The following is a 22412-nucleotide window of genomic DNA, read 5'->3' as shown; positions in this document are numbered from 1 at the left end:
GAGTACAAGCCTGGGCTAGGCAAATATGTACATGCAAAAGCTAGTTTTACACACTTTACAATTTGCATATACAGGTAATTGCACATTTAATTGGAGCTTTTGTTTCATGCATCCCTTTTTGTATGGAACTCTCAAGTCTGTCTTGCCACGTTTGCCAAATGCTCTGCTATTAGGGAATGCAGACAAAAAAGACTTCTGATTTTTTTTTTTCCAAGTGGAAAGGTATTTTATGTATGGTAATCAAAACATGAATAGAAATTAACTCTGTCTCTGGGCAGTTTTGTTTTGGTGGATGGCCTAGGACATTTAAGCTAAAATTGTGAAGATGTCATGTGCTTTTGTTCCCCTAAAGCATAAAAATAAAGGTAAAGAACCGCTGGCAGCCTTGCCTCCACCTGCTTTTCTTTGCTGCTCTTAAAATAGACTTTGAAGTGAATCTATTTTAGCTTTCTCAGAAAAGATATTTTTCTGTAACCTCTTCAGTAACTAAATCATTTTGAAACTTAAGCGTTTCCAAGCAGAGAGTGGAATGACACAATCTGGTTGTACTTGAATCTGTTTGAATGATGTGTGACATTCGAGGGAGGAGGAGGAGAAGGGTGCTCTACAAAACACCATAAAATCAGGGGACTGGTGCATCCTATCTCTGCGGGAATCAAGTGTGCCAGGGTAATTCATGAAGAGCAATGCCAACTGCTGCTTTGTCTATGAAGACTTGTTGAATTTTAATTCTTTGTGGAGGTTAAGACTGACAAAACAATGAATACTTTGTATGTTCCTTGGGAACCTTTCCTATGTGTTAATGGTAACTAAAAATGGACCTCTCAAGTAAGCCTTGCTCTCAGCAGGAAGGACTCACAATAAAAATCTTAAAGAACATTGTGTCCCACTTTTTCTAATAGAAGTAAATACTTCTATTTTTTTCTTATTCAATTTTTAATGCTTTATGATGTATTGTTACTTCTCTTTCTATCTGTCACATGATTCTAATGATGCCAAGTCATACTGCCATCCGACTTCTCCCACTAGAGTCCAGGAAACTTTTTTTCTTCTAGAGAAGCTGTGATCCAGCTGTGGTTCACAACACAAACAGTTATTTCTCAGCACTGCTGACATCTGGAGCATTGACCAGTTACTACATGAAGCTTTCTTTAGAGTATTTCTAATTTTGTCTGCTTGTAGTGACAATGTTATGAGATGAGGAAAGATGTTTTGTGGTGGTACAGTAACTTGGACCTTATGGGGAGTGCAGCCAGTGTAATACAAAGATCCATTTCCCATAGCTTTTGTTTTAAGTGTAAATTGAAACAAACTGCGGCGTCAGCCAACAGTTGAAAGCTTGTTATAGAGCAGATGTAATTATTTTTTGTCTTTTTGAAATGACAGATACTTTGGATGAATACTTTGAGTATGAAGCTGAGGAGTTCCTGGTCTCCTTGGCCTTGTTAATCACTGAAGGTCGAACGCCTGAGTATTCGATCAAGGGCAGAACAGAGGGCTTTCATTGCCCGCCGGCACAATCAAGTCAGCCGCCAACAACTAAGCATGAATGCAGCGACAAACTGGCTCAGGTATGATGGTACCCATTTCATTTTAAGTGTCGTGGTGTGCATCCTTGCTACCATGATTAAAGTCAGCTGAGAACTCCATGGTAGATTCACAGTTAAGCATGAATAACAATTGCTTTCTGTCAGTCCTGTGTTTAAACGAGTATGTAATTCAGTGTCATACTAATAATAGATCTGTCCTTAAAATGAGAGATCACTAAGCCTTTTATCCTTGAAAATGAAATTCTGCACGACTGCCTGAATGCAGTACCTGTTTGAGTCTTTATTATGCAAATGGTGAGCGCTATACTTAGCATTCTTAGTCTGTTTTTTTTTCTTGGTTTTTTTTTCTTTTTTCTTGAGAAAATATAGGCTGACTTGCCTAACTTTTTGCTTTTCCAGGTATTCTTGAAAAGTTAGTGATCCAAAAAGCATGAGCACATCAAATCTAGCTAGTCTATTTGGGAGTAAGGTTGGAGCATCCCATCTCTCAAGTAAAAGTTCCTAAGTACTGTGTGAATTCAAGTTATTCATGCAGAAGTTAGCCTGCTCCAGGACACAGAATTTATAAAGATACTGCTTGAGTTTGTCTATCCAAGAGGATGACTTGTGGAGAGAGAAGTACAAGGTAGCAAAGTATAGTGGTTGGGGAAATGGATTTTTATGAGCTCTCTTAATTTTCTCCAGAAGTTGCTCAAATGGCAACCATAAAGGATTTGTTAATTATTTTTCATTTAATAGCTCTGGAATCTTATCTCCGATTTGGTGAAACCTAGTTTACAGAATTTGACCCTTGCCCTTTTCCAGTACTTTGGAACATGTTTTTAAAGTAGATTTAAATCTGGCTAGTATTTTTATGGCTTGCATATGTTGACATTTTTTCTTTCCCTCAGTGTCGTCAAGCTAGGCGAACCAGATCTGAGGTTATGCTACTGTGGAAGAACAATATTCCAATCATGGTAGAAGTGATGCTACTTCCCGACTGTTGCTATAGTGATGAAGGGCCCACCACCGAGGGGAATGATTTAAATGATCCTGCAATCAAACAAGATGCATTGCTGTTAGAAAGGTGGATTTTGGAGCCAGTTCCTCGACAGTAAGTTGGATATTAGGATTAGCTGATAGTTGCAAGAATCTTGTCATATTAAAGTCGTTAAAGTAATCAGGTTTTGAACTGGCCCTTTGCCATGAGGACTGATCTAAGAAAACCACTATTTACCAGTGACATCTAAGCATCTTTTAATTTTAATCTTCCTGTACTCATACTTTCTGCAGTGCACATTGTGCAATGCAGAGTATGAAATGCTCCTAGCTGAAAATGGTAATTTTTATACATTATTTGTTATGTTAAATTGTATAACTTATTATGTGGATAAAAACAAATTGGGCTCTGTAATCTTCAAAATGTTTGAGGAGTTTCATTGTTTTGCTTGATTCAGCTGTGTTTTATTTTCAGAATGAAGATCTGAAAACATCCTAGTTCTAGTCCTAATAGTTCTCTGTGTATATTCTTACCAACATCCATGTGTTTCTCTTAATATGTTTTAGGAGCGGAGATCGATTTATTGAAGAGAAGACCCTTTTATTGGCTGTTCGCTCTTTTGTTTTCTTCTCTCAGCTAAGCGCATGGCTGAGTGTTTCACATGGTGCTGTTCCCCGAAACATTCTGTACAGGTATGTCTGGGATGGAAAAAAACTTGTTCGCTGTTTGCAGGTTGTTGCAACTTGTCTTAAAACCATTCTTCCCTCCTGTTTTTCTGCTTGCTTTCAGAAGGTGCCACATTGTTGGCCCAGTACTTTGGCGGTTGTGTAGGATTCATATACTTCACAAAGTACAGCAGTTGCTGGTGTCTCTAATGCTTTTTCTTAGACATTTGTGTTATGAAATAGATAATTAAAGACTCTTAATTTAGATATTTCTGTAAATGCCTTTCTGTATTGTTTCAGGGTGAGCGCTGCAGATGTGGACTTGCAATGGACTTTCTCCCAGACACCAACTGAGCATGTCTTTCCTGTTCCTAATGTTTCTCACAATGTGGCCTTGAGAGTCAGCGTCCAGTCCTTGCCCAGACAATCAAACTACCCAGTTTTGACCTGTAGTATTCACACCAACCTTAGCTTTTATGAAAAGCGAATGCAAGAGCGTAAGTTACATCAGCACAGCGATTCTGGCGCGGCACAGCAATGCAGTACTTCCAGTCTGCAGCACTTCTGTGGGAAACAGACATGGACAATGACACCTGAAGGCCTACTTAATGGAAAAAAGACACCTGAATTTACTACATCTATCAGAAATTTAAAACTTTATCCATCTACCGGTCTTGGATCTGACTTTGGGGCATCACAGTCTAAAGTTCAGTGCTATAATGCTACAGCAGACAGTAAGACACAATCTCATGAAATACCTGTCAGGACTTTTAAATCCTTTTCTCTTGTTGATTCCCATGTTTCGAATAGTCATTGCTCTCATCAGCCCACAGGAGAGACCAATCCTTTGATAGGCTCTTTACTTCAAGAGCGACAAGAAGTCATCGCAAGGATTGCTCAGCACTTGATTCACTGTGATCCAGCGACTTCACCAGTTGTTGCTGGACGTCCATTCAACATGCATGAAAACAGCTCGGCTACACCGAAAGCTTTTCGGAGTACTTATGAAGACGAAAACTTGCCAAGGAAAGGCAAGGAAACCTCCCCTGTTTCTATTGCCAAGTTAGACAATGCAATACAAGAAGATGGTGATGAAGGCAAAACTAGAGCAATACCAGAGATCACACTGCTCGATGCTCGTGTTCCAGTGAACCACTGTGGCCGTCAGTCAGCAGGAGAGAGTAATCCCCTGATCGATTCTCTGCTCCAGGAGCGGCAGGAGGTGATAGCAAGGATTGCCCAACACTTGATTCATTGTGATCCAGCTACTTCTCATGTTACTGGACGTCCATTCAAAGCGCATGAGACTAGCCCAGTTACTTCAAAAATTTTCCGAAGTACATATGAAGATGAAAATTTGCTGAAGAAAGGCAAGGAACTGTCTTCTGTTTCTTTTGCTAAATCCGATTTTTCTTTGTTAGAAGACAGCAGTAAATCAAAGATGAAGACACCTGATACTCCTATCAGTCCTTCTAGGTTTGATGGGGAATTGAAGGCTTCTCTGAAACTCCAAGCAAGAAGAAAATTGGTTTTAGCAAAACCCAGTGAAGCTGTCCGGAATGCATTTCATCAGACTTCAAATAAAACTTCTCATATATTTACTAACGTTCATACGTCATCATCATGTATTAAAGAAAATAAATCTGAATTGCCAGATAAATTGGAAACGATACATTCTGGTTATGCCCAGAAAGACCAGATAACCAATAGAATTAAACAGTATTCAAATTTCAGCAGCATTGATAAACAGATTTGCACAAATAAACTTAAAGAAAGAACAGTTGTTAGTGAGAACAACAACATGGATAGTTTGAACAATTTACAGATTGATAAATGCAGAATACTTGAAGGTACAAAAAAAGCCACTGTGATGCAGGTATCTGACTCTTTGCACAAAAATGAGGTCAAGTGTTTAGATAAAGTCTCAAAACCCCCAAGTATTTATGAGCAAAATACTCAGCTTATTAGTATTGAAAATTATTTAAATAAAGACCATGACAGCTTCAAAAACAAAAACAAACAAGATAAAACAAAAACTGCACATGATGAGAATGAAGACCCAGTAGGCCTTGATTTCCAAAGCACTTCTCAGAAGAAACCTACAGAAGACGGTGTAGTTAAGTGTGAGCGGCTGAAGAACCCAGAGGTACAGGTAAATACATACAGGAAAAGACCAATTCCTATAGCTGCTCTTAGTCAGATAGCTTGTACCTTATATCTGCTAAGGACCAATGTGAAGAGGGATTTAAGTCTGACTTTGTAGGAAGCAGCGTGTTACTGTTGTCTTCTTGGTCTGAAGTAATGTTTGGCCAGTAGTGCCTCCTCCATACCTTCTTAATTGTAAGTTGAGAACATTGTCTTACTCTGTTCACAGTGATAGCATTATGAACAACAGTTTCCATAGGCAGTTAGGCATCCTGTCTTTTTATAAGTATGCCAGTGTCTGATTATGGTATGTGATCTATAGGAAGCAGTCTGTGTGATTGTAGATTGAGTCAAGGGGAATTTATACTGAAAATTTCATAATATGCTAGTGTGATGCAGATCCACCTGGTTCAGAACTTTTCTCCATTACAGCAAGCAAAGTATTACCATGATAGGCCATTGAAATATCCCATTGATATCTTGCATAAATTTGTTTGCTGACAGAAAGCACCATCTCTAAAACACACAAATATATGGCGGAAACATAATTTTCGATCCTTGGATGGAACTTCAACCAAGGCTTTTCATCCCAGAACTGGATTGCCTCTGCTTTCAAGTCCTGTAAGTTATTGTTGAAATTATAACGTATCTTTTAAATGAGAAAGGAAGTATTTTGTTCTTTTAATATCTGTGTATGGTAGAAAATTTGACAAATTACCTAGGTGAAGTGAGTGTGTTTACTTTCAGTGTCAGAGTGAATACTGTTGCAAGTGGAAATTTGAGAGTTAACACTCAAATGAAGTTGAACAATAATTCTGGAAAAGAAAATATTAAAGACGTAGTTGTTGAGATCCTATCAAGATTAACAGAAGGTGACATTGGAAAATTCTATGGCAAAAAAATGCTTTGGTGCTATTTGAGAGCACAAAAGAAAGCATTTTGAAGATCAGTGTTTTAAGTGTAAGCTAACATATTTTGTCATTTAAGACTTTTTGTGTGAGTTATTAATACCTGATTGCATATTATTCCAAAGTTTTTGTTTCTGTGAACAGTTTGTACTGTATATTCTTCAGCAATCAAAGATGTCATTGAATGACTAAGAGATACAAAGCTGCTGTGATAAGTCAGACACATTGGGGAAGTGTTACAGTTCTTGGTAGGTTCTTGGGAGTTTTAAAGAAAAAGGCAGTCCCAATTAAAACTACTGAAGTAGTGATGTTTTGTAATCAACACATGATATGTTTTATTCTTCACTGCTTGTAAAGGCTGTCATATTTTCAGGGAACTTGGATGGAAGTTGTTACAGCCTGTTTATTAGTAACGTTCTGTACTGTTCCAAAGAGATGTCAGCCTCTTGAATGAGTCTTTATTTAAGTACTTCCTGTTAATCAGAATTTACAGTCTTGTCATTAATAATTTTAGAATTTTCTTCACTAAGTTTAGAATGTATAGGAATTACTCTCTTCTGCTCTGTTTTTATAATTTTGTAATGTAATGAAAATTCTTGGCAAACTTGTCCTTACTAGAGGTACAGTTTTCAAATTTAGCATCATCTTTCCCTCTTGAGGTTCCTCAAAGAAAAACACAGTCTGGGTGCTTTGATCTGGATTCATCACTGCTGCAGTTGAAATGTCTGTCTGCAAGAAGGTATGTTTTATTTACCAGAAACTTTAAGGATTTTGGGGGAGACTTATATACATATCTGTATGCAACAACAAAGCATGTTAGCAAAGACAAAAATGCGTGCCTTTCAAAAGAATCCTTATTTTGAAATAAGGCTTGGCAGCCAAGTTGCCCCAGGGGTCTCCAGGTTAGCACGGCTCTGACATAACCATGGTAGGAGAGCTGCTGCTGGGATGAACTCTGTCCCCTGTAGAAGTAGGTATGCTGTAAGATATACTTGAATTTTCAAACAGAAAATATGGTAATTGTTGACTCTTCTTCAAATCAGTGTTATTTTTATGTTATGTTTTGTTCTCAGTGTTGAACGGGTTAAATATTTTGCCTTAACTTGTTCAGAGAACTTAACTTCTAAAAGGAACCAACCATGACCTTTTATACATTAATACACATCATAAAAACAGCTTTTAGTATGGTAGTCTGATGTTGGGAACTTCAGGATATGAGACAAAAATATCTGCATACAAGAGAAAATAATCTGATACTTTGGTTCCTGCTAATGGAGTTAATGAACAACCTACATTTTTATTGTCTTTATCCCTTGTAACGTAAAACTTACGAAAGGATTTTTTTCAGTTACCTAGAAAATTTTTTGCTAAAGTCTTAACAAGCAATGTTCAACTGTTACTTCTTTAGGACAGCATTTTGTAATACAGTAAATAAATGATTCTTTATAGAGCTGTTTATACCCAGAAGACAAAAGCAAATGTGTTTATCCTTTATATTTATTCTTTTTTTTTTAATAGCACACAACAATTTATAAACAGAGACAGTGATCCAGAGAGCCATGGGAAACCTTTTCTAAGTTCTAGTGCTCCACCAGTAACAAGTCTTAGCCTTCTGGGAAACTTTGAGGTATTGCATATTCTCTAGAATTCTTGTGGTATTTTTAGTATTCTTCTGTACTGCTTTTAGAAGTGCGTTACTGTGAATAATTCCAGCCTGATTACAATGTAAAAGTTCATAATTAAATTGAATAAAATTTGTTTTAATTTCCAGCTGTAAAGGCACATATTTCACGCCCCAGACATCATCTGTCTCAGAGATTCAGATACAATGAGTTGCTTATAACTTTTATTTCCCACTATAGTCAAGTTCAGAGGTGTTCTGTTGACTTAAATGAGATTTAACAACCTGTAATTGCTCATGTTTATAATGTATATACCTAGAAAAAGGGTTTTACATTTTCACTCTTAAAGTCTACTTAATATGTCACAAAAGCTGTGTTAAATCAGTGTAATGAACAGAACATATTTGAAATGTAGCCTCCAGTTTTTCACTTCATGTAGCATATCAAATAACAACTAATAGCTAGTGTGTTAACGGGTTGTATTGTACTCCATATTTGTGAAATATGGAGTGAATACATTGAGGAAAGCTACAGATTCTAGATTATTATTTTTTCAGATAGTGTATGTCAAGGAAAATCATGCATAGATCCTGCTGCAATAAAATTCTCTGTCGGCTTTTGCACCAGTTTCAGTAGGATGAAGACTGGATTTGGATGATGCTTTCTCTTAAACCACTATCATCTTACTGAATGTTCCGCTGTTCATCATAATTTTTGCCTCAGTGTTGATTTTTGGCAGGTCACATTATGAAAGACCCAAGTTCTTATATAAACTTGTTTCCTTGTTTGCTGCTTAGTTTTGCTATATTTTATTTGCAGCGTTCCCAACCTAAGCTGTATGTGTTTTGTTTTTCAGGAATCTGTCCTGAATTTTCGCTTAGACCCGCTCGGTATCGTGGAGGGTTTCACAGCGGAAGTGGGAGCAAGTGGAGTCTTTTGTCCCACGCACATGACTCTGCCAGTTGAAGTGTCATTCTACAGCGTTTCAGATGATAATGCACCCTCTCCTTACATGGTAAGTGTGTGGTTGGTTTTATTTTAAATAAATTCTGATAGGTGAAGAACAAGAGCTCAGTGAGTAGAGGGTTCAGGAAGTGGGGATTTGCAGGGACCTGGATTATTTTCAGCTGCTTATCATGGAGTTCTCCTGTCCCTTCTTCCTTTCCCTAACTGGTGCTTTTCCTCCCATTGCTCTGCCCCACCATCCAACTGCTCTCATCTTGGGATATTGAACATATTTGTCTCCCTCCACACTGGAGTGATCAACCCTCACCATCTCTTTTTATCCATCTAACTTAAAATAGGCAGTGAGGCCACAGCTGGACTTAATGGGATACATTTTGTTGTCCCAATAAGCAGCTGCCCTGGACAACTAACCGCTCTGCCAGCAAGTGGCTTAGGTGCAGGCCAAGGTACAATGGCTGATGGAGACCTTAGACTCAGAAGTTATTCAGCCCTTTCTTTTAAAGCAAATATTGTCTGAGCTAGCATGACAGGTGGCACTCTCACAAGCTGCATGGTTTGCTGATGTTCGCACTGACATGGTATTGTGTTCTCGGTATCAGTGTGCTAATTCTGTTCCACATTTCTACAATGACAGCACGGTTTTTGGATGTCTAAAAGCGCTTCCTTGTAAAAAGCAAAAGATGTCTTGTATGCTATCATTGAATCAGATGGCCAGATTTGTTCTGAACACCTGTTAAGGAACCTCAGTGTTACCTGGGTGACAGATCTAATTTTTAGAGGTTTTCATATGTGTATGTCTGTCTAAAATATGGTAAATAGTCTGTTTAAACATGTAAGTAAAGCATTGAACATCTGATTATCCCAATATTTAGATTTTAAATTCATAGCATTTACCATATTTTTGACATTCTGTTTTTAAAAGTGTTCAGAAAATGAAATGGCTTTGCAAATTAAGTTTGAGTAATAAGTTGAGTTTAAACTTGTGTATGTCTTCTCTTAACCACTGCAAAGAAGTATCTACTGTTTTGCTTTCATCTTTCTAGATTATTTCACGTGATTTTCCAGGAGGTGAAGGGATTCTGATGTTCCTCAAATGGTTAAAGTAGCATTGCTTATTTTCCTAGCTGGGTTTCATTGTTTCAGGCTTTTCCACATGCTCTAAACATGCTATTATGGATGAGTCTCCCAGGATTAATACAACATTTGTATAGTGCCTCCATCATCAGAAACATTGTTTCTGTTTGTATAGCTAGTTTCTCTGCTCTGGGGTCATCTTTTTTTTGTTTGTTTGTTTGGGGGTTTGTTTTTTTTTTTTTTTTTAAGTCCAGTGCAGTGGGCTACAACAGTTGTGCACTGCGGGTTAATCAGACATGTGCTCTAGGGCAGTACCCTAAGGGTGGCCTCAGCAGTGTTACAGCACCGTGTGGGACACTTGGATGCTCTGTAGATCACAGCTGGTACAAAAGCAGATGTCATCGTCGCTAAAGTTTGGATTAGAATGGAAGATTAAGTGCATCTGCTGCCTTTGAAAAGCATAAATTAGTTCTGTGAGATTTGGAGTATTATTGGTGCGATTGTAGGTGGTAGAAAAATGGAAAGGAGGAGACAAATCTTCCGTTTCAACTTACAAGCTGCTTTGAAAAGAAAGCTCTATTTCACCATAGCTCCTCGACTGCTAGTTTGAAGACTAGCAGTCTTGTGGAGACTTGGATCTTGTTTCAAGAGAAGACCATACCCCTTATTTATTGCACAGCTTCTAATGATCTGCCAAAATATCTGTAAGGCCCCTACTGTTGATTTTTAACTGCATCTTAAATGCATTGCCTTCTTTATTTGTAGTTTTTATACATTCCTGATTGTTTTTTGAATAAATACAATTACATTAATAGAACATTTTGATTTGTTTCTATCTCTCCCTGTGAACTAAATGTGTGCCTTTTTTTTCTAGGGTGTAATTACTTTAGAATCCCTTGGTAAAAGGGGTTATCGGGTACCGCCTTCAGGAACAATACAAGTGGTACGTACTCAGCAGATACGGGTGCCTTGAAACCACTAATATCAAGAAAGTCATGCAGAGGAGATGAGGTTATTGGAGATGAGCATGAAGCTAGCAGTGGAAATGTGCATCTCTGTAGGTACTGTAGTTATTCAAAGTAGAAATCTGTGTGTAATTTGTGGAACAAAAAAGACTCCCAACCTTTGAACCCATCTGTGCTGTGAAGAGACTTAAAATCAGTTGCTGAAGATTCAGAATAGTTGGGGACACCATGGCTTTGAAGAAGTAATGGAGAAGTAATTAGCCACAATCCAAATTCTGAAATCCTTCTAAAGGGATTAAGATTAAATACTCAGTCGTATCTAAATTTTGTAACATTTTAACACCACCTATTTTTTGTAAAAAGTTCGTAAAGTAAATCACAGTCATTGGTTAGAACCAATGATCTGCCTTGTTCTTTTAAGACCCCAGTCCAGGGTAACACATTAGTAATGCCAGGCTTAAAAGCGGAGCCCACCACTGTGCTTCCTGTGAGTGTATTGTGTCTAGAAAACAGTGTAGACAAAAAGCTGACTGGAAAAATAAGCAAAAATGGGGATGCAGATTAGTAAAGTAATAGTAGTCATATACTAGTGTTTCATTCAGCTTAGGTTGTGTTTAGTATTATATTTAAAAATGGGACTTGCTAGTAGCTGAAGTGTTGAAAAACAGAAAAACTGCACAATGTTTTTACATAAACATTTCTGCATGGCACCGGAACAAAGTGCATAGAGGATGGTGACTATTTTGGCAGGTGGAGGGTTTTGTTTTTGTTTTTGTTTTTGAAATTTGTCCTCTCTAAAGAGTATTGTATTGAACTGTTTGTCTTTTCAGACCTTATTTAACCCTAACAAAACTGTGGTGAAGATGTTTGTGGTGATCTATGACTTGAGAGAAATGCCAGCTAATCATCAAACATTCCTACGGCAAAGAACTTTTTCTGTTCCTGTGAGACGAGAAATCAAGAGAACTGTCAATAAAGAAAATAGTCAACAGACTGAAGAAAGGCTACTACGCTACCTCATACATCTGAGGTAAGCTCCTCGGAGTTAAAAAAAAAACCCACACAACAAAACAAACAAAAAAACCAACCCAAAACCAAACAAAAAATAATTACCTGCCAAAATTTATCTCGTGATTTCTTTCCCAGCCAGCCTTTCTGTATACAGACTTATTTTTAAAAAACAATGCTTTTAACTTGGTCTATAAGCTAGACAATAGAGGAAGAAGAGCTAATGAATAATTTGGATTCTGCTTGGGAGCAACAAAGTTAAAATATAAAGTGTTTTCTTGGCATTGAAGTATTTTGTATAGCCTTGTAAAGCTTAATTCTTTTCTTAGCAAGAGAGATTTAGTTCTGGCTGGATCAATGTACTTTTTTGGAGGTTACAGGAAATGGTGAGTGTGGATGTTACATGGGCAAAAGCCAAAACTCAGGATCAAGGTAGAGAAGGTGCCCTTCACACATGCCTCTTCACCAGAATAGCTTGTAACATGAAAAGCATTCTGAGTTACTCCTAAAAATACAGTGTTTAGTGGTAAAAATGTAAATACCTGTTTTATGATGCAATACCACTGAGAATGCCTTTCACTTTATAAAATATTCACACAATCTTCCTTCTAAATGATTTACAAAGCACTGCCTGAAACCAGATACTGTGCTGCTGCTCTCGGGATGTTCTGGAGGCTGCAGTTTGAAACAAAGGAGGAATGATGGATATACTCTGTCTTTCTGCAGTTTGCGGACTTTTGCCTGCATTATTGTAGTAAACAAACCACATATGTGCAGACCCAGTGCTTTCATTGCAGCACTTGGAAACCTGACGATGGCTGACATTCTGAAGCGAGCAAGCAGAAGAAAATCAAATCTCTTACACTTTTCTCTTTAACTCATTGTAGAATTACTTCTGGTACATATTATTTTCCCTATTTAGTGGCATTGATTTCTACCCAGCAGACTTTTGAAACACAACTTTGTCTAGGGCAGCGTTTGCAGGCCAAGCTTTCCTATTAAATGAAAGTTGACAGTCATAAAAAATGTGTGTTGGTTTACTGGAGTCTGAAAATAGCATCACGATGAGGCTGTTGAACTGTGTTTTCGTTCTGAATTTTAGCCTGGATTTAAATTCATCCTTTCAGGCCACACTAACATGTCGTGTCTAACTTAACCACCTTCTAAAAATTTTCTTCTGGGGTGAATTCTGAAAAAGAGCGTGTAGCCCAAATAAAAGGCTCTATTCACTTGTAATGTTGATTGAACAGGCATCAGTTGCAGAGGTGGGCAAAAATCTGTGGCCAACTGGGTCTGGTGTACAGGCGTGAAGAGTGGTAGACTTGTGTCCCCTTTCAGTTTCTGCTTTAATGTAGTTTGTAAATTTGTTGTAGACAGACCCAATAATTACTTCTATTTGAAGGCAAACCTGCTTTCTTCTCTGTCATCTTTTATAGCTAGAAGTCTTCTTTCATGAGCTTCCTATTTCTGATACCTGCTAAGAGACAGAAATGTAGCAGTTCTGATGCTTCTAGTTTTGAAATACCTCTACAATTTAGCTCAGCTTTCAGACCTCTGGTAGGGATCAACTCATTGGCAATGCATCCATTTCTGGCTGGAAAAACAAACTGATAATTACGATGCTTAGCTGCTTACTTTGGAAAGTGAATACCCGCAGAGTATGCCAGAAGTTTTTTGCTTCAGAGATGAACCTAAACAGTGGGTCCTTTCTCATAATGGAAGAACTGCAAAACTACTTGAAATATTACAGTAGTTTATGTTGATCTGTCTTGTGGTTTATTATACAGAGTACTTCAGATTTTATAAAAGACTCAGTTGTCAATCTAGTAGCCTTCCTTATTAAAGATGGATTTTAATTAGGAGAGCTTAAAAAGTCTTAGCAGTATATTAATTCAAATGTAAGTTGGTTTTAAAACTTTCATTTTTAAAAGCAGCAATGTTTCCTCAAACCTGTTTTACTGAAAACTTATATACAAACCTAAAAAATTTAAACTATTAAGATTTTTTTTTTGTTACTCAAGTTGGCTTAGAACAACCTTTCAGTTTTAGTTGCAGTAGTTGTTGAAAACAAGCATCTTAAGCTTACATGTTGAAATTTTGCTCAAAAAAACAAATGAAGTCACCACCAGTAAGCTGCATTGTGGTCACATCTGCTTGCGAGGCCTTAATCACAGTTGTCAGCACTCACATTATGAAAGCTTCTTTTCAAGTGGTAATTCAGCAAAAATGCTTGCATAGGTCTGGAACTTAACATTGGCGGCCAGATTTTTTACAACACTCTTTTAAAGTGTCAGATTTATTGTGTATGCAGCTTCTGCATGCAGTTTTGTACGTTTGAGATACTGTTCAATATGCCATTAGACTGTATTTGTACCCACAGCTACAGATATAAAATGCAGCTTGCACGGACCGCATAGCTTTATTCACTGTAAGAAAAATCAAGAGTTGCACCTGCAGTTTAAGTCATTTCTTGAAGATGCTTTGAGGATAAATTTTTTTGTTGCATGTGAAGCAATGATTTTTGCATTGTAATTAAATCTACATGAGCATAAGAGCTGTGAGGCCAGCTCCGCTCACGCCTCATTTCTGCCCAGTGTTGTGAGGGTGACGACCATCCATTGGTTTCTAGGTCACATTCTGGCACCCCTATAAAAGGCAATTAAACAGTTAACCTGCCCACAGCTCAGCGTTTTTCCAGTTTTTAAAGCTTGGTCAACAGCTTTAGTTACTGACATATTGCCTCTTTTAATTGCATGGAGTATAACTGTTGTTGCTTAACAGCTAAATAGGAGCTGTTACTGAAGGCTAGGTGGAGGGTAAGCTTGAAACTGGTTGTTAAAAGTAGTGATTCCTCAAGGTGTTGAGAAACTTTTTTTAAAAAATATTTTCCTAATGTGGCATATGATACATTTATTGGTGGAAGCTGAAGATACCTGCTATTACTGATTTACTAGTTGCTTTTTGATCTTTCTGATCTCTCAGCATTTTTCCTGATCTAGAAATTTGTATCCTTGTCCTAATGATTTTACTTCCAGGTTTTATAGATTGTGTTGTGTAGTCTTTTCCACTTGCAAAACGTGTCTTGCTACATATGTTTTTGCGATCACCCCGCTATATCGTGTTTCTGTGGCTTACTCTGTTCTTTGTGAATTTTGATGGCCTGTGAAATATATATAGGGGTTTTGTGCTTGTATTTGTCATTTCTTCAGTAATGTTTATCACTTTCTTTCCTCTGCCAGACTTTCTAGCTCATCTGATATTTGTGTGTTTAAGCCTTCCTGTATTTGTCTATTGATACTGTTCCTAGGACACCATCTGTCAGAGACTTCCGTTGTGTTTTTCTTGATTCCTTTACACAAAACTACTGGAGCTGCCACAGCTCTGGAGCCAGTCCCATGCTGGCCACTCCATCACCATCCCACAAGAGTGTATGTAATGGTTGTCTCTTGATTATTCCAATGTATTTGCATGTATGAAAAGCAATATTTCTAAATGCCAATTACTACGATAAACATCTCTCAAAGAAAAAAAATTAGGAAGCAGAGATGAGAAGAATCCCCTGAACCCTGTTGCTGTCTCCCACTCATCCCCCTTCAGTCTTTGTGAAACGTCATGCTCAGAAAAGCCATGTTACAGGGAAGTTTTACTGGGCAAAGGGAGTCTTGCAGGATTCTCACTAATAGAAAATAGTAAGCTTGAGAAGTTTAGACCTTGCTAATTATTTTCTGATAGATCCATTGAATTGGGAATTGAGCTCTACTTTATGATGGTGCTTTGATAACTAGATCTATCTATTCTGTGTGAATTAATTTCAATGATACTTTTGCTGCAAAAGATCTTTCAGTAATTTTTTTCAATTTAAAATGTCTTATGAGCTACATGCTGAATTAACTGTTTGTGGTGTTCAGTCTGTCCCTCACCTCTTTCACTCTTCCTTCTTGTGCTCTCCTCCAGAGTCCTCTCTTAAGATAGAATCTTCTCCCCTTTGCCTACCAGGTAAAGGGCTTTCACACTGACAGCACCGAGCAAATAAATAGTGATGGATGGGAGCTCTGTGGGAGCCAGTAGGAGCATTCTGCTGGACCCCGCCACATTTAATGCCCTTGATAGCTGTATCTAGGAGAGGAGAATTTTCCTTTGTCTGGCTGTGGGGATGACTACAGGCTGTTCTGCATCACTCACCTGAACAAAACGGTGGCACAGAATCCATTTCTACAACCTGCCTGCCCCAGATGATGAAACCTTGATGGATCTTCTGTAGTTGTCTATTTCTCGTATCTCTCAGAATTTCAGTCTGATTATGGCTAGGTTTATTCTACAGATACTGCTTTTGCTTCAGTGCGGTTAACGAGTAAATGCTTGTTAAAAACCTGTGCAAATCGTAATACATGTGATAATACAGCGTGCACTGCTCTCTCAGCATTTGTAATGGTATCATTTTGTCATTGCGATAGCTTTTCTGTTTCTATTTCTATTACAGTAGCAATAGCTTTTCTCCCTTACCATGGCATAGTGATAGTGACGTTAAGTTTAGCTGCCATAAGAAATGCTCCTTAGGCTCTCATGCCTTTCTTGGTCGAGGGAAGGAAATTAAGGAGTTCTGCCAGATGAAGACTATAGAATACAGTTCTCTGAAATGCAGATCTCGTCTCTCTATGTATAGTTGTTAAATCTCAGCAAAAGTGGAACTGGCACATTCCTGGCAGGTTTGGAGGACCTAAATTAGGCTGTTTAGCTGCAGCATAAAAGATAAACGGGCCCAGAAATTGGTCACTGTTTACTTTGGTGATTGGGCCAGTGAACTATAGTCTCTTTGAAATAGCTCTGTATTCTGTGCAAAAGTCTTTTTTCTGTCTGCCTGCAGAGATGCTGGTACCTACTGCTTCTCGAGCTGGACTTAAATTTGGCATGTGGTATAAAGCAGTAGTAAACTTCATTGTAAACTGGTACATTCAAGTAAACTTCAGTAAACTGGTACATTCATAAAGAAAGCAATGAAATCTGTCTGTATGGTAGCTAGCACTGAAATATGTATTTGATATGTATATGTGCCTTAGTTGATATTTGAACCTTCCCTTTTGTGTGTGCTTAGGCCACCCTTTGGGGGCATTTTCAGGACTGCTCACTGAAGAGCACTTTTTGCCTTTCTAGATTGAGGAGAACTTTAATCTTCGTACATAATGGCAGTGTGAATTTCAAATATTCCATGCCACTTTCAAAGATGTACACTACATTGGTGATTAGGAACAGAACCTTTAAATGCTGAAGGAAACAAATTAGATTGAAAAATGTTAGGTTATTCTTTGTTCTTTCATTTTAACTGACTAGTTTTGTATGTTCAAATGTGTTTTGGCCTTAATCTTTTAACGAAACGCATTTAATTCAATAATATTTAAAGATTAATCTTTTGTTTTGGATAATACAGATATTTGTATCTTTTCAGGTTCCAGAGTTCTAAATCTGGAAAGATCTACCTCCACAGAGATGTAAGGCTCCTATTCTCTCGGAAATCCATGGAAGTTGATAGCGGCGCTGCATATGAACTCAAATCTTACACTGAATCTCCAACAAATCCTCAGTTTTCACCAAGATGCTAGCAAACAATGGCAAACTACAGTATTTGTTTTACTGTTGATTACTCCTTACAAGTGAAGATCAGTAGAGATGACAGTATAAAGTTAAGTCTGTAAAAGAATGAAAATAGCGCTCAAGAGGGAGAAGGTTCTTATGTGATCCTGGACCAGTTTTTAAAAGGTTTCTGGAATGAGCTTTGTGTATTCCAAGTAGACTGGAAACATACTTAAATCTAATCTTTTTGTACTGTTTAAAACCACTTCATTGGATGTGTTGCAATAGCAAATTCCCAAGTTAGTTTAGTGTTTACACTTTTTATTTTATTTTTCAGTTATTTAATATTTAATGTTTCATTTAATACTCAAGTGATGTTTGTCTTTAGTGTTCTAATGTAGCATAAATCCTATGTAAAATCATACTATGTATTTTTGGCATTAATATTGAAATCTGAAATATATACAGATGTCTTTAATCTGTGTGATGTTTTAAGTGATATTCATTTAAGTTATTGAAAATGGGGACAACAGGTGACTTTCCATAACATTTCATACTATGCAAGCATTTAGCTTTCTTCTTTTTTTCTTTTTAACAGTACCCTTTTCCTTTTTTTTTTCCTCACATACAGATTCAATAACACTTGCAACCACAGTGCAGATTCTTTATTTACTTACTCATGCATTCAGACCATTGGTTCAATTCATATTTTGCTCCCTCAATTTCCTTCTTTCCTTAAGGGCCACTTTTGCTTTCTGTTACTAGTTTTTCTCACATAAAATTCCTGCCCTCCCCCATTTGATTTCTCAGATTGTGTTAAAGGATGTACTGTGCAAACAAATTAGTATTTATATCTTAAATATATGCAAAAGCTATGAAACTTGTACTTTTTGTTTTATTTTTAGATAAGGAGAATCTTCATGTAATCCTAAATATTTTTAATAGGTCAATTCCATTTAGGCCACTAGGTGGCCATAGGAAGTTTTACTAGAAATGCTACATTGGGCATATAAATATTTTCCAATACATATGTGTATTCCTAAAACAAAACACAGTCAGATAAACAGTTTATGCTAAGTGTTCAACTGTGTAACTGAGAGAAATAAAGTTAGAAGCATTTGATTATATTTGAGGTATATATTTAATAATGAAAATGAAGCTTTATGATGTTTGCCAAAGATCTCCGAGTTTCTCAACAGTCTCACCTTGGTTTATACGTTTTTCTTTACATCGCTGTTGGTTTTCAGAGTGTCAGTAATATGAAAGGTGACCTTCATATTTGTGAGTATAACACGCTTATCTGATGAAGACTCTGGAGAAAGAATGAACGTGCATCTTGTGTATTTGGCACTGCCCTTAGATGAGAGCGAAGTCAGTGTATCATGAAATCTCCAGGAAGTCTGCCAGGGAAAGTAAGGGAGACCAGACTTTCCAGATGGTACTTATAAACTATCTTGTGTATTCAAACGACTGTTGCTACAGAAGGGCAAAGCTCAGATATTACTGAGTCCCTTCCCCACTCCAGCAGTATTTTCCCCTCTGTTACACTACATTTTCAAAGGTTAGCTAGCATTTATTTTATAAAGACTTGGGAAAAACTGTACAGGAAGAGATTGTTTGCAGTTTCTAGTCATTTGTGTGCCCTGTAAAACTGAGAACTAAGTTTTCTTTTGGTAGCAGAACAGTCAAATACAACTGCAGTTGTACTGTGTACAGAACTAGGATCCAGACTAGTGTAATGAGAATGTGTCCTAGGTTCTACTGAGTCATAAGCAAACAGCATGTATCCTCAAAAGTACTTATTTGTGTCATGGTGCACATCTGCTTGCATACTTGATGAAAAAAAGGATGAGAGAAGGACACACTTTTAATGAAAAGTCACAATTCACCTGTAATAGATTAACCTTTTATTTTGCACTGACAATATGCAATGTTTGTATGTGTGTATCTTGATGACTTTAAATGAGTTCTGCAAGCCATCCTTTTCTCCCTTCAGAGTAATATATTTGTTTTGAATAGCAAAGAAGTGTGGATTTTGAATATGTGGTCACATCAAGTCATGTCTAGGAAATAAATTTGTATTGACTTAAATAGTCAAACTACACTTAGTCCCTGTATGGATTCAGAATGAAAGTGACCTTAGATTATCCATGCACAACTTTGATTTAACTAAGTCATTCTCCATTTACAGCCTGATCTGAGTTAACACTTTCCATTAGGGATGCACCTGGAGAAATGCTGAATGTTCATAAAATATGGACTGAATTCCACATGACCACCTATGCATAGGTTAAGAAATGAGACCAGACTAATTTTTGAGAGGTCATTTGCTGCTTCTCTTTACTCCTGAATAGGCTCAACCATGTAGAATTATTTTTGACAAATGTTTCCGAGTGGTTTATGGGGGCCTCCAGTGATGGAGGCTCCAAGTAATCTCTTCCAGTGTTATACTATACTTATCACAAGAAAGCTATTTATAATGTCCAACAAAATCTTGCTGCAGCTGAAGTCAAATACTACTTGGCCTTTTCACTATAAGCAAAGAAAACAATTTAGTTCTTGTATCTTACTTCTCAGTCTTGTTTTCCATATCTAAGACAACCCCAGACTGTTCAGCCAGCCTTGCCTCGTAGATTTTATTTTCTGCACCTCTCATCATTCTGGCTCTTTGGTTTCTTCTTTTGGTCTGAACCTGTCTTGAAGTGCCTCAAGCTGGACACAGCATCCCAAGCAGGGCCTCTCTGTGCCAATTAGACTGGAAGGATGGGTTGATAAGTCTTATGGATTAAAGTCCTCTTCATACATCCCATTATAATACTTGATTTTTCAGTATCAGATGTCAACTTGCATTCATCTTGTTCTCCAGTGTAACAGAGGTGTCCTACCTGCTTGTTCCCAATACGGTAGCTTTCCTGCATGTGTCGTTATTGAACTTCATTCTCCCACTACCCAAGATTGTGTATCTGATCTTCTGTTTGAATCTGAATTGCAATTATTTTCTAGTGTTCTTGTAGCTTCTCTTAATGTAATCTGCTAATATTAATAAAGTTTATAGTATGTATCGGGTCACCAGTGAAACTGATGAGCAATATTGGCCCTGGGAAGCCCTCTGTGAGACCGTACTAACCACGATTGCTGTTTGAACAATTGATAGCTATTTCCAACAAACTTGCATCCACCACATTAAAGTTCGATGTAGTTAAGTTTCCCTAATTTGCATGGGGAAGTGTCAGAGGCCTTATTAATGCCAGAAGGTGTCTGGAACTTCAGCCACCTTCACCCACTTCTCCACGTGGTCTGTTTCCTTTTCGTTAAAGGAAATACGACTGTGTGAAACCCTGGTTCTTAAACGTGAATTCATGTCACTCAGTTTCTTTTGAGTGCTTATTTTAGATGATTTCTCAGGTAATTATTGATTAGACAGCTTAATTATATAGCTTGTATTCTGTCCTCCCCTTACTCCTATTTAATCAGCCTGCTAGAAACCCATTCATTTTCTACAGGTTCCTATATGGATGACCACTAATTAACTGGAGATTGCTTCAGTCAGGTCTCTAAACCCTTAAGGATAATTTTTCATCCAAGTTGAAAATATTTACCAGATAAGGAAAAAAATAACTGATTCAAGTATCCTATAAACCGATCTTTCCTTATTCCAGCTTAAAGTTATATTCCATTTGTTACACTAGCTATCTTGCTCATGCCAGACTGAACAAAATAAACATTAAATCTTTTGGTCTTTACGAGTTTTGTTCAGTAATTTTCAGGAATGATTCTGTGCCCCTTTGTCTTAATGATCTGCTTTAGATGCACATCCTTAAAAAATTGACCTAGTTTCTATATGCTGCTTTCTTGTATTTGGGGCCATTGAATAACTTGTGCTTTTCCTGAGGTTCTTAATTTACTTCCCATCCTTCCTCTGCACTGTATAGTTTACGCTTGTTCCCTTAAAGAAATAATTTCATTAAGGAATTGCTGAATCCTCAAAACTCTGGTTTCCCCTCCCGTTAATTCCCTAAGAGATTTGAAAGAAATTCCTGAAGTTTGCATTCTTGTCTGCTGTCACAGCTTTGTTGTTCTGCTTCCTTTCAAAATCTATGAACGTCATCCTTTTTATGATCATTCTTCTACGTGTTGCTGTTTTTTACACCTTCAGACCATTTCCCCCTGGTTTTGCTAAAATCAAATGTGGCACACCCACCGTTATCATCGCTTTTTCTATCATTAGCAAAAAAATAGTCACTAGTGCCTTCTATGATTTTCCTGTGCAATCTGCCCTGCTGTATCCCTTCCTGAAAAAGGGATACGCACATGCCTTGAGTTCCCTACTACTACACAATCCTGGTCTCTGGACGAATCTCTCAGTCGCTCAAAAAAACGCTTCCAACTACTGGTTGGGGAGGCTGTTAGTAAAATCCAACTGTGGCAAAATTGTTGACTTTACAGCTTCTGTTTTGATTGAGAGCCTTTTCTGACCTGTCTCAGTCTGTCTTCTGGACCTTAAACACACAAAGCCTGTCCTTGCCCATCCTTCCTGAGCTGTGCTCAAGCTGGTTTACCACACATGCAGGGTCTGCAAGATGGAGAGCATGTGCTGGTTCTCAGCCAGAGGGCACGCTGAACGCAGGCCATACACTGCAGTGGGAGGGATGGAGGTCAAAATAATGGGAAAGTGGTGTAAGATAATAGGAAAAGACGTTTTGTATAGGAAAAGTGGGAATATACATTCATTTAACTGAGTATTAAGTAAAATCTGTACCTTATTGTTCACGTAATCCCCATATTTAGGGACCCCTAAAGATTTATTAACGGTGAGTTATTTAAACCCCTCCTTTATGTTCTTTAAGAGCGTCTGAAGGAGGTTATTGTTCTGCCAAAAAACAGACAGTGAAAAGTAGATGGAGAGGGAAGAAAATACTTTATGTAACTTGATACCACGCTGTGAAGAAGTTTCGATGGACT

The 22412-nt window shown here is 37.6% G+C and overlaps 1 protein-coding gene across 6 annotated transcripts in view; it reads left to right on the top strand.

Moving 5' to 3' along the window:
* ATOSA (atos homolog A) overlaps positions 1–19721 on the top strand; it is a 50983-nt gene extending 31262 nt beyond the window's left edge. For 5 of the 6 annotated variants that reach the window (XM_072870941.1, XM_072870939.1, XM_072870942.1 and 2 more), the window contains 11 exons: positions 1387–1571; positions 2441–2643; positions 3096–3221; positions 3495–5346; positions 5844–5960; positions 6907–6986; positions 7766–7874; positions 8726–8884; positions 10784–10852; positions 11705–11904; positions 17326–19721. In XM_072870941.1, the coding sequence (XP_072727042.1) occupies positions 1387–1571; positions 2441–2643; positions 3096–3221; positions 3495–5346; positions 5844–5960; positions 6907–6986; positions 7766–7874; positions 8726–8884; positions 10784–10852; positions 11705–11904; positions 17326–17479 (3254 nt within the window). In that variant the 3' untranslated portion in view covers positions 17480–19721. Of the gene's footprint in view, positions 1–1386; positions 1572–2440; positions 2644–3095; positions 3222–3494; positions 5347–5843; positions 5961–6906; positions 6987–7765; positions 7875–8725; positions 8885–10783; positions 10971–11704; positions 11905–17325 lie in introns of those variants that run through there. The other variant, XR_012043904.1, reaches the window with a different exon arrangement.
* The last annotated feature ends 2691 nt before the right edge of the window (positions 19722–22412 follow it).

Source organism: Ciconia boyciana, chromosome 8 (assembly GCF_034638445.1).
Source record: "Ciconia boyciana chromosome 8, ASM3463844v1, whole genome shotgun sequence".
Taxonomy (NCBI): Eukaryota; Metazoa; Chordata; class Aves; order Ciconiiformes; family Ciconiidae; genus Ciconia; species Ciconia boyciana.
The sequence above is the reverse complement of the archived record's forward strand: the minus strand, read 5'-3'. Positions and strand labels throughout refer to the sequence as shown.